The 11,617-nt window shown below is 39.5% G+C and overlaps 3 protein-coding genes across 5 annotated transcripts in view; 1 reads left to right on the top strand and 2 right to left on the bottom strand.

Annotated features, from left to right (window-relative positions):
* Nucleotides 1–4: 4 nt before the first annotated feature.
* On the bottom strand, nucleotides 5–4,514 carry snf8 (SNF8 subunit of ESCRT-II). Its single transcript, XM_031843291.1, has 8 exons — nucleotides 4,294–4,514; nucleotides 3,924–3,974; nucleotides 2,937–3,075; nucleotides 2,747–2,851; nucleotides 2,488–2,560; nucleotides 2,251–2,392; nucleotides 1,350–1,424; nucleotides 5–407 (listed from the first exon to the last, which is right to left on the bottom strand). Exons 1-8 carry the CDS (start codon nucleotides 4,345–4,347, stop codon nucleotides 270–272), a joined length of 777 nt encoding a protein of 258 aa, XP_031699151.1. The 5' UTR covers nucleotides 4,348–4,514; the 3' UTR covers nucleotides 5–269.
* A 1,328-nt stretch (nucleotides 4,515–5,842) lies between these two features.
* On the top strand, nucleotides 5,843–11,548 carry msl1b (MSL complex subunit 1b). 3 transcript variants are annotated; one of them, XM_031844113.1, is made up of 9 exons: nucleotides 5,843–5,921; nucleotides 6,464–7,156; nucleotides 7,257–7,456; nucleotides 7,640–7,959; nucleotides 8,103–8,167; nucleotides 8,259–8,326; nucleotides 9,126–9,250; nucleotides 9,333–9,405; nucleotides 9,661–11,548. In XM_031844113.1, exons 2-9 carry the CDS (start codon nucleotides 6,554–6,556, stop codon nucleotides 9,749–9,751), a joined length of 1,545 nt encoding a protein of 514 aa, XP_031699973.1. In that variant the 5' UTR covers nucleotides 5,843–5,921; nucleotides 6,464–6,553; the 3' UTR covers nucleotides 9,752–11,548. The 3 variants fall into 3 exon arrangements, with proteins under 3 accessions (XP_031699973.1, XP_031699972.1, XP_031699974.1); XM_031844112.1 differs by having other exon boundaries at nucleotides 7,640–8,001; XM_031844114.1 differs by lacking the exons at nucleotides 9,333–9,405; nucleotides 9,661–11,548 and having other exon boundaries at nucleotides 7,640–8,001; nucleotides 8,259–9,198.
* Nucleotides 11,482–11,617, bottom strand: part of chmp2a (charged multivesicular body protein 2A) — a 3,152-nt gene continuing 3,016 nt past the window's right edge. The window contains exon 6 of the mRNA XM_031844115.1: nucleotides 11,482–11,617. This exon is cut by the window's right edge and continues 693 nt beyond it. The gene's annotated coding sequence lies outside the window, so the exon portion shown is untranslated.

The following is an 11,617-nucleotide window of genomic DNA, read 5'->3' as shown; positions in this document are numbered from 1 at the left end:
CAGATGTCAAGTTATTTCTTTATATATGAAAAAAACAATTACATGTTTGTCTGTTGATCCGTAACCGCCCATAAACCGTGACACTAGCGACCTGACACTGAAGTCCGTGTGCAGCGCCGCGTCTAAATGAAGTGAGAGCACTCGTTGCATAGAAGACTGTTTTCCCTCCTCGAAGTCCAGAAAATGAACCCAGAGGGAGCGTCGCCCAGCCGGCACACGTCTGTGTACCAACATGTCTCTGATTGCTGCCGGTGGCCGGTTTTTTTTCCTCAAGGCGTCATCTGATTGGCCTCCTCGGGTGTGACGTCCCGGGACGTGAGCTCGGAGAAGAGAGCGGGCAGCCAGTACTGAGCTTCTTCAGCGGCCTGAGAGTCCAGCCAAGCCAAGCCTTCCTTCAGCAGGTGATCCTGAAGACATGAAGCGTGGAGGTCAACGGTGCTTCTGCAGAGTTCACCAGCTCACATTTAAGACTTTAAAAACCTATTTATAGCACGTAGAGCGCAATTAAACATCTGTTTCCTCGTGCATATCATCCAAAAGTTAGAAAGTGTGATGATAGCGACGACATGGCCAAGATTTATTGTTATTTATTTTCAGTACTTCCCAGCTATAAGTATAGAACAATAATTTAAGGGGTGCAACTAATGAGCGATTATCTTCGTCTATTAATTATTTAGTGTAATAAATGTTTAAAAACTTTGAAAATGACATTCACAATTTCTCAGAACCCAAAGTGAGTCTTCAATTTGCCCGTTTTTTGTGCGACAATCAATTTATTGTCAAATATGACAGAAAAAACATCAAAATCACTCGTGTGAGAAGCTGAATCCAGTAAGAAAATGTGCGATTATTGCTTGAAAAACAACTGACAGGATTTATCGAATATGTAAATAGTTGCCAGGAGATTTTCTGACAGACTAATTGATTAACTGACTCGTGTTTTCAGCTCTTAATGATCCATAATTCTATAATTAATCAAATTAACACAACTGGATAAGCAGCAGGAAATAGATAGATGGATCAACCAATTTAAAATGATTGATTAATTAAAGTTTTGAAAAGTGACATAATGAGACGACGACCTTTCAAACTCCAGCAGCTAACAGTGATACCGGTGTCACAACAATTCTACTTCAGAGGTTTGTAACGTCTGCTATCAGATATTAAAACATTTCAAGAGAAACATCAAAGCCTACTGCCGGCAAGAGAAAATACTGAAGCCTTTTGTGAAGGAAATTTAAGACTTTTAACTGAATTCAATGATTTTTTTAAGACCTGCAGATCCTCTGTTTTAGAGCAAGAGTCCATGTCATACATAGGGACCTGAAATGAGCTGGCGAAGCACTTACCAGGACGTGACAAGCCCTTTCCTTCTCCCACTTCAGACTCTCCTTGATCTCACTCACTGTGACGAAGCCCTTTTTCTACCAATGAACAAACAATGTGTAAAATAGATGGTTACATGTTTCTGTTAAAGTCTTCTTTAACATTCAAACACACAGTTGGTCTCTTTAGCTGTTTAATTCACATGACAGGAAGATTATGAACAGAGCTGCAGCGCTCATGTGATATTTGACACCTGGAGGTGATGCTGCAGGAGGACAGCCGTGAGTTAAGAAATAGTGACACCTAGTGATCGATTCATCTCACTGACTGAACTCTTAACTCTTATTCTCCACAACAAGAGGGGGAACACGTGTATATGGACTGAAGAATATCATCTCTTTATTATCTTTGAGCACAAGAGATGATTATTAAAATTGACATATTTATAAAACAAGATGCACCTTTAATACTTCTCTCTTTATTTCACCTCGTGCAGCTGTGGTTTTAATGTTAACGACGCAACATTTGATTCAGACATGTTGGATTTTTTTACTTTTACCAGAAAGTGACTTTTAAATTCAAACATGAGACCATTAATTAAATATGTCTGTAAATTTAGGAGAAGCAGACAGAGGAGCAGCAGCACGGGATCAACGCAATGTTCTGCTGTGGACGTATTCTAGACACCTAAAAAGATCTATATCAGCTAAAGTGTACACTACATTTACAATATTTGAACCACTTAACCTCGCTGTCAAACAGACGTTTCTAACGGGAACCTGAAGCTGTTATCTATGATCCCTTCAAAGACACCAGACTCCATTCACAAAAACAGTCATTTTATCTCCCAGAACACAGGAGTTGCTGTTACCGCTGCCTCGATCGGTCCTTTTTAAAAATGATTAACCGAGGAGCTGCTCTCACCTCGGCCAGCTGCAGAACTACGGTGTGATCCATGTTGAGCTCAGCTGGGACTGACTGGACCAAGTAAGAACCTCCGACAGGAATCATCCCAAAGCCGCTCCCCATCACCTTCAGCTTCTTTATGGCTCTCATCAAGTCATCTCTGGGACGCACAGATTTAGTGATTTTAATAAAATCATTCAATTTATGGACATATGCGCTTTTAATGATCTCTGATATTTGAAATATCCAACTTACTGGCTCACATCCTGAGCGTATTTACCTCTTCCCTTCAGGACTCTCTGGTGGAGTTCATCCAAAGTAATAAGCCCTGAAAGACAAAACACACGTCAACATTTAAAAGACAGAAACATTATTAATCGTGGTATCTACATCGTGCAGGTGTTCAGCACTGGGTTCGTTGTATATTACGCTGTTGAGATGCAGAACATCACAGATGGCGTTCAGATCAGAGTCACCTCTTCATAACCATTTAGTGTCCAGATGAATTACAAACCTCCATTTCTGTGTTTCAGGGCGAGACACACTTCAATGATCTGCACGCCGAGCTCATAATAGAAGTCTCCTACGCCGAGCATCTCGGACCAAAATCCTTTGCCAGCTGTGGAAGAGAACACAAAGTTATTTTAAACTTCAGAACACTTAAACAAAATGATCTCACAGATTATATTCCAAATGTTTCTCACAGGCAAGCGGGTCAACCCCAATGGTGGCACACATCTCCTGAAACTGAACCCTGAACTGTGAACTCTTTCGGATTTCTTGTTTGTGTTTGCTGGCAAACTCCTCCAGGTTGGACTTGAAGGTTTCCAACTGCTTCGACATCTGGAAGGAAAACAGAAACAGGTGAATAAATGAAGAAGAGGGAATATCAAGAGACAAAAGTCTGCATACAAAATAAACATATCACAAATATAGATTTGTAACTGTTTAAAAACACAGGATTATTTGTTTTTGATTTATGAATTTGATATTCTCCTGACAGACAAATACGTTTTATAATCATCAGATAAAAAACTAAATGTTATGAGAGAGGTTAAAATAGTTTACTAAAGCAACTAAAATGTCTTGTTTTTATATTATAAGTACTAGCATTTTAGATAAATATCCAGCGGTGGAAGAAGTATTCAGAACTTGTACTTAAGTAAAAGCAGTATTACCACAGTGTACAAATACTCTGTTACAATTAAAAGTCCTGCAGACAAAATCTTTCTTAAGAAAAAGTGCAAAACTATCAGCACCAATATAAACTTAAAGTATAATGCAGAATGGGCCATTTCAGAATGATTATTATAATACTGAATTATATTGTTTAATGCATTAATAATTTCAGTATTTAATATTGCAGCTGGTAAAGGTAGAGCTTATTTTAATTACTTAATATGCTGCTGAGGGTTTTAATCTATAATAACACATAATTAATGGGTTAATTTATATTTTGTATTAATCTCAATCTGCAAAATAACTGAAGTTAAAGTCTATATTATAGTGGAGTAGCAGTATAAAGTAGCATAGAATGGAAATACTCAAGGAAAGTACCTCAAATTGTACTAAAGTATAGGACTTGAGTAAATGTACTTATTTACTTTCCTCAACTGGAAATATATTTTATATTTACTTGAGGATAAAAGTATTTTTATTCTAAAAAAAATTATGTTGACAAATAAACTTACTTGGACAATTTGGTCCTCTGCAAGAACATTTCCTCTTTCCTTATATCTGGCCTAAATATAGAAGAAGAAGAAGAAGAAAACAATCACAGGTTAGATGAGAGTGTATGTGTTATTATGAATAACTCTTTTACATGTACTAGGTCGGTTTTTTAATAATACAAAATAACAAGATAATTCAACAAAACCATATGAGATCAAACGAAACAATAAATAAGTAAATATCAAATAATAAGACATTCAAAATGAGCCTGAATACCATGAAAATGGCTCTTTAATCTAAGTATTAATGTGAGTGATCGCATTCAGTGATAAAGATATAAAACATAACTATAGAGCTGTTATTGTGGTCATGTAGTAACTGTAACGTTACCTCAGCGAGCTTCTTTTTGGCAATAGCTCCCGCACCGACTCCTCTCCGATGCATTCTGCTGATGTCTAAACTACGAGTGTCTTTATCGCAGAATAATGTCAGTAAATAATATTCAACGTTTAAAGGTAGCTTAGTTTTTCGGGAAACGTCGGTTGATCAATGTGATATATAGCTAAAGCTTCTTTAGAAAAACTGTTTCCATTTTGAGTGAACGGAAGTGAACTACTTCCTCATAGGTGAGCTCAACTGTTTATTGTATAGCGCCCCCTGGTGTCCTGGCGAATATAGCAGGCCAGTATGGGAACTCCTTCTTTCTTCTTCTTCTTTTTTGAGGTTTATTGGCGGTTGGCAAACAATGAATTGGAGCATTACCGCCACCAACTGGTATAGAGTGTGAATTTAAAATAAAATAAAATAAAATAAAATAAAATAAAATAAAATAAAATAAAATAAAATAAAATAAAATGAAATAAAATAAAATAAAATAAAATAAAATAAAATAAGGTAATTAAAAAAAATAAAATAAAAAAATCCACCCCCCGAAAAAAATATATATATTAAAAAGAATTTTTGCTGCCGGAAAAAAAAGAAGAAAGAAAAATGATTATTATTATTATTTCTTTTTTTATACTTTTTTTCTGCCAGCAAAGATACACAGTATTTATTGATAGAATCAATCAATAAATACTTATTCCAATACTGCTTCAAAACCACAGTTGTATTATCAATATGACAAAAGGGTTTTTCGAAAATATAATAATAGAAAAATAAATACTTTTCTTAAATTCTAAGCATGTATTCCTATTGGTGACTGCTATGTTTTGATCAATAGAAAAACAACACAAACCATACAATTATTAATACAGTAAAACAATCAATATTGAACTACCTCACCTCTGAGATGTTCAACACCTTTCCTCAGTTTACTTGGACTACTTACACCTGACAACATAAATATCACCAGGGAACATTTAACTGATCCTACTGTTGTTTAGTGCATCACTTTACATTAATTTACATTTATCTACACTACCTGTATTTATATTTAAACTATTTGTATTTATGTTTAATATTGTGCTGCACGTTTGTTATTGCACTATATGTTTGTACCTTGTCTTGTTCTGCTTTTGTAACTTGGTTGTTTGCATCTCATTTTCATTTCTTCTTTTTTGTTGTTGTTTTGCAATGGGATCAGGGTAACACAACTTTGTTTAAATTTATACTGTACTGCACTGTATAAAGATAGCAGACAATAAAGTCTCTCTTATCTTAAAAGTGCAATATTTGTCTCTTAGATGTAGTGGATTAGAAGTACAGAGTCGCATAAAATCTTAATACTAAAGTACAAAAGTAAAAATGTGTCCTTCAGCACTTGAGTAACTGCACTTACTTTATTCTCCCACAGTTCATTACATCATAACAGTAGTATCATCATTACATAATCGTAGTATAATGTGTACTGCGTGTACTTTGTCGCCCCCTGCTGGCTGCTCCTCAACGTCAAAAACGTTCAAAACACAAGAAATGGCCATCCAACAAATTACGCATGCGCAGAAGTCGGCGCTTTAAAACAAGTCTTGAGGAGGGAACATGAAGACAGTTGCAGGTGGACTTCAATAACAGTCGAGGTAATAAATACATATATAAATACATTTTTAGTACAAAACACGTATGTCCGATTGTTAGTGTTGTATTACACTTTGTCGTTATAACTGCGTGGCTCCCGGAAGTGCGTTTCTGTTGGTTAAAACTAGCCGGCTAAACGTTAGCCTAGCTAGCTAGCTAGCTAGCTTGTTATTGTTTTTCATGATTTCGCGAGAACCAAAATGGAGGCAAATGGAGGCAGTGTCGTACACAGCCACTCCCGAGTCCTCTTGTTTGAAGCACTCTCACTGAAATGTCCACCCATGACGCACCACACTGAGTTTTAAATCTAGTTTGTGTCTGAATTAGCTTCCGAGTACTTCTATTACACTGCTAATGTAGCTTAGCTTCTATTTCGATTTTTAGGAAAAGGATGCCCAGGATCAGGCACTGTGTCGCTGCTTTGGTTCTCTACGGTTTGTCTCAAGTATGAGTAGTTGGTGCATATATTTTACTACCAGCTCAGAGACCGCTTGCCTCCATTTGAACAGACAATAACACGACAAATCGACTTTTTGTTTTATAGGACGAGCAGCTGTCAAGTTCTCATGGGAGGTAGCTGTGGTTGAGATGCACCGCCGAGGCGCTGCAGGATGAGACAGCCGTCGTGGTCGCCATGACTCTGAGGTCCACACTGTTTCCACATACGGGATTCAAACAGGACGCAGACACCACCGACTTCGACCAAGCGAGACCAGTGAGCATCAAGAGGGAGTCCTGCGACTTCGTCATAGATGTTCAAAACGCACACGGGGGCGAGATCCCGAGCAGATCCAGAGACTTAGAGCAGAATTACATGACAAGCAAAGTGTCCCTCGCGCCCACGGTTGCAGAAGTAGTTCAAGGAGACAGTAACAGTGTGGGGATATTGTCCCTGGTGAGACAAATGGGGGGTGAGGGAACCCCAGTGAAAGGCAAACCCCTCTCTGCTGACAATATGGATAACCCTCAGATGGCTCTGAACAACAACCCCAAGGATGCAGGTGCAGATGACAGCGTGAAGGGGGTTGTCCTCCCCGGAGTCCTCGGCACCGCATCCATTGAGCTCTCCTCTGAAGGCAAGTGGAGGAACATCAGGAAGACCCCCGCCAATCCCCACACACAGGCCAACTGCCTCCGGCAGATTCTCCTCCTCCAACTGGACCTCATTGAACAACAGCAACAGCAGCTGCAGTCCAAGGACAAGGAGATAGATGAGCTCAAAGCAGACAAGGAGACGGTATGTAAAATATTTTAGTATCTGCTATTAATGTGTCATAATGTGTGGCTTTATATATTTAAAGTTACGTTTATTTTGTCTCTGTCTTCTTCTCTTGCAGCTTCTTGCGCGTATTGAGCGCATGGAGCGTCGCCTGCAGCTGACTAAGAAGGACCCGCCACGCGACAAGCGCCTTTTCCAGCCCCTGGAGCCATGGACCCCCGACAAAGAGGACATGTGGGATATGGATGTTGAGGAGGGTTCGCAGCCCAACACGACCACTCCGCTCCAGTTTAGTCGGGGTGGTAAAGGTCAAAAGAGGTAAAGGAAATAGCAGACAGCACTGAGCGTTTCTCATTTGACTTGTGGTATTAAATCAAACCACATTAATTAAATGCATGCAGGAAAGGAGAATCTCCATCCTGCCACAGTTTAACATTTTCTCTGTGCAATATTCAAAAGCGGAAGAGTTCATGACTCTAATTCTTCTCTTTGCACACGCAGGAAATCTTGCTTTGGAGATGCAAAAGTCCAGAAATCACGAGGCAAAAGCGCCAAGCTCAGCCCCCAGAAGTCTGAAATTCAGCCGTGCTCTCCCAATCAGAGAGAGCTGCGCAGTAAGGAAACCCCAGAGAAGAGCGTTCCCATACGGTCGGGGTCAGAACGGGACCTCATGCTCCCGTGCAAAGAGGAGCCCAAGCTGAGCGGTCAGATTGAAGACCTGCCCTTCATGTCTACTACAGAGATGTACCTCTGTTGCTGGAACCAACCTCCTCTTTCGCCTCTGCGTGAGACTTCCCCTAAAAAGGAAGAAGAGGTGGCCAGTGAGTGGACTCCTCATGTAGTACATGATATGCTGATTGTTTGTAAGCGTGACCTATATCCCATCTTCTAATCATTTTATCCATCAAATGTCCCGAATGCGCTGTCTCTGAATAACTTGATTTCCCTCCTCTCTTCCTCTTAGTTCCATCGTGGAGAGAAAATCCTATCGAGCCTCTGGACGAGGACCCCTCCTTTATACCGCCCGAGGTGAGCTGCATCTTAAATGTTAAAACAAGTTATCTCACTTAAAATCCAAAAGCATTTAACTCATGAATGACTCGTGTGACTTCCCATCCAGCCGCTGGACGACAATGTGTTTTTGAAACGCCACTCGAAGCTGGAGTTGGATGAGAAGAGGAGGAAAAGGTACCAAACACTGACTTAAGTTCTTTTATCTGAGATTTGAATGAATATGTTTGTTTTTGAGGTTTGACTAGAGCTTGATTCATACTCAATACTGGAGATTAAAGAATCCGATTATAATGTTATCAGACAATATTTGTTTATGATTTTTTTTTAACAATCCCTTAAGTTGGTTATTAAACAGTTGAGGAGTAAACGGGAAATTTTACAAAATATTGTAACAGTTAAAACCTCAATGTGGTTGGAAAATACATCATAACGTCAAAAATAACATTTAAATAACAACACAGAGAAACAGGAAGCTTAAATATAAACAACAATGCAGCCCATAAAACCTAAACTTAGTGTACATCACTGATAAACACTAAGCTCTGGTTTTGGTGAGGACAAGCTTGTAATTTAATTTAATATAGAGAATAGGATAAAAGTGTGTAAGAAGTAACACTGACACCAGCGCAAAACAAGAAAAGCAACACGAGTGCTGATGTATCAGTGAGAGGTGACCAATGAATTTTCTGGCTCTAGTTTCCTTCTTTACCAGGGAGTTTGTATGTTTCTCCTCAATATTTACTACACTTTATACACAAGGTCCAGCTTTGAGGATGAACTTTAAAGGCTTACAATGTGTGAAAACGTATTACTTGATTCTCAACAAAACATGTAAACACTGGAGGCTTGAGATTCAGTTCTTTGTGAAGTCTTTAAGCTACAAATAATTAGGAGTTCTCTCCAGCTATAAGTCAAGATTTCTCTCTCGTTCTTTCCTCTTGCTGCCGTTTTCATCGACGGTCTGTGTCCTCAGGTGGGACATCCAGCGAATCAGAGAGCAGCGCATGTTTCAGCGTCTGCAGCAGCGCATGAACCGGAAGAAGGTCGTCCCGGAGACGGAGCCAGAGCTCTCGTCCTTCTATCCCGACACGGAAGATGGTACATCTGCATAACTTAATACACAATTTAGCAACATCAGTGGGATGTTTTTTTTTAAACTTTATTCTTTTGTTTCTGCCAGTTGAAACGATCGTGATCACTCCCTTCCTGCCTGTGGTTGCGTTTGGCCGGCCGCTGCCCAAACTCTCACAACAGTAAGTCCGTCTTTACTGTGAGGTTAGCTCATCGTGGCATGATCCATAAAGTTATTGATCATCTATTGCTCTGGTGATTCTGTACTGCAGGATGTTTCAGTTGCAATTTCAAAAAATGTGAAAAATGAGAGATGGGGAGGAAGTCAGTGGATGAAAGCAGCTGAGATTATTTGGTAAAAGCATGTGTGTAAGACTTGTTTTGGTGATTTGAACATTAAGTCTGTTTTACTAAAATGTTTCTTCTTCCTCCTGCAGGAACTTCGAGCTGCCCTGGCTGGACGACCGAAGCCGCTGTCGCATCGAGGTGCCCAAAAAACACACTCCTCATCGGACCTGTCGGAAGTGAAGCCCTGTTGTGACAGCGGAGAGATGCCACTCCATGCCCGGATTAGAAAATGCTATATTTGTCTTGCCTGGTGTGTGGGGGGGGGGGACAAGTCGCTATGTATAACTGCTGTTGCTTTCAGTCTGAAGTCTCACCGCTGACCAGCTGATCTGCAGAATATTATACAAGCATGGCAGATAGTTCGATGTTTTTTGGTCTCGTTCTGATAAAAAGGGAGATTAAAATGCAACAAGATTACAGTCCTCCGCATTAGCAGCTGTTTGAAGACGCCACATCAGTTTGTACTCTATGAACGGTCATGTGCATGTTCTGTAACACGTTTAAAATACATTTTGTAGCAGCAAAACGGATCTCATCACATAAAAGTGGAGCTTTCTGTCACTTATGCAGCTGACGGGAGAAAGTGGACTCTAATCTTGAGCGCATTCATGTCGGCGGTAAAAAAACAAACCTTTTGACCTGAAAGTCGAGCTTGTGCTGTACGTTAGGAGCAATATGCAGACTAACTTTCTGTTCTGGGTCGTCCTGCCACACAATATCTAAACCTGACTGTCGTGCTGTGTATTGCCTTTATCGCTGTTCGCACACAACTTCAAATACGACTTTATCAATGTTTGGTGTGATATCGGGAGGTTTGAGCCGCACTCGGCATGATTTCTTCTGAAATAATCGCAGTTCTAGTTCGAGAAATTTTACAAAAAAAGCAACCAAATGATTGTTCTGTGTTCCTGGTTTGCTTCATGGTAACAGCAGCATGGATACTTCGACAGGTGGTCAAAGCCCAGTGTTCTGTTCCCTGCTCTGTTCCTATTCATTTGTTTTTAACGTGAGTTGCATGGACTCTTATTTAGCAGTTTCTAAATAAATAAAAAACACGGTAGCATGGCTTCAGCCCTCGACTGGAGAAGACTCTCCGCTCATCGGGCTGCAAACTGTCGTCGTTGAAAGCATGAATGGCTGCTCTGTTCAGCGAGAGCTGTTCATCACGACGCCGTCTGATAATAACAAAGTACAGCTTTGATCTTCGCAGTACGCTTACATGCAGTAAATATTAGGCAGGTTGTGTGTATGCATTTTGGTCTCCAGTTATCTGACGTTCAAGGGAACCGTTGTAGACTATCAATACGCTTTCTAGCTGTAGTTCTGTAGATGTTCGACATGCTGCCGGTTAAATCTCTCCCTCTGTGATACAAACCGTGTTTTCTTCTCTGCTCGACCTCTTTAAACATGCGATGCAACGGGCTGTCTGTGGAGGCAGCTTTTGGAAATGCAAAAAGTTGATTATTTCTTTTTTTTAGTTTTTTGTACATAGCTTCCAGAAACAAATGTACATAAAACATGGCTGTTATTTTTTTATTATTTAATGTTGGAAGTGTTGAGTACATTCAATATTGTTCTATGATTGTATGTTGACAAATTGACAGTTTTGAAAGTTAAATTTTTTTGGAATAAAATGAACATGTCTACGATATTCTGGATGTTTGTGGTTTGATCGAATGGGAAGAAATTGGGGCAGATATTTGATATTTAAAAATAATCTGATGTGATGCTATGTAGAGTTAAACTTACATTAAAGCATTGATGCTACAGAGCTGTCTGCAGACCAACGTTGTCGCTATCGCATTGCATGGTGGGATATTTATTCATTAGACTCCAGAGCCACTGAAGAGAAACTGTTTTCAAAGGCTCAGAAGTTCTTTTCATGATTAATAAACTGAACAACCAATTAGTTAAATTGTGAAAAAAAAGTTTATTGAATAAAGAAAATCGAAAACGGGACAGTTTCTCAAAAACAAACACTGCTGACTCATTATTTGGTGAAAATCCTGCAGATCTCAAAAACACTAAGACACGAGTCGCTGGTGA

Source organism: Anarrhichthys ocellatus, unplaced genomic scaffold, assembly GCF_004355925.1.
Source record: "Anarrhichthys ocellatus isolate YVR2014 unplaced genomic scaffold, GSC_Weel_1.0 scaffold4, whole genome shotgun sequence".
NCBI classification, from domain to species: Eukaryota; Metazoa; Chordata; class Actinopteri; order Perciformes; family Anarhichadidae; genus Anarrhichthys; species Anarrhichthys ocellatus.
This window is presented reverse-complemented; position numbering and strand designations above follow the sequence as displayed.

Coding starts and splice junctions, on each gene's coding strand:
- snf8 (XM_031843291.1), bottom strand. CDS start 4,347: ATGCATCGGAGAGGAGTCGGTGCGGGAGCTATTGCCAAAAAGAAGCTC. Junction 3,975..4,293: donor CCAAAAAGAAGCTCGCTGAG/GTAACGTTACAG, acceptor TTCTATATTTAG/GCCAGATATAAGGAAAGAGG. Junction 2,561..2,746: donor CCTGAAACACAGAAATGGAG/GTTTGTAATTCA, acceptor TTTGTCTTTCAG/GGCTTATTACTTTGGATGAA.
- msl1b (XM_031844112.1), top strand. CDS start 6,554: ATGACTCTGAGGTCCACACTGTTTCCACATACGGGATTCAAACAGGAC. Junction 7,157..7,256: donor TCAAAGCAGACAAGGAGACG/GTATGTAAAATA, acceptor CTTCTCTTGCAG/CTTCTTGCGCGTATTGAGCG. Junction 9,251..9,332: donor CTATCCCGACACGGAAGATG/GTACATCTGCAT, acceptor TGTTTCTGCCAG/TTGAAACGATCGTGATCACT.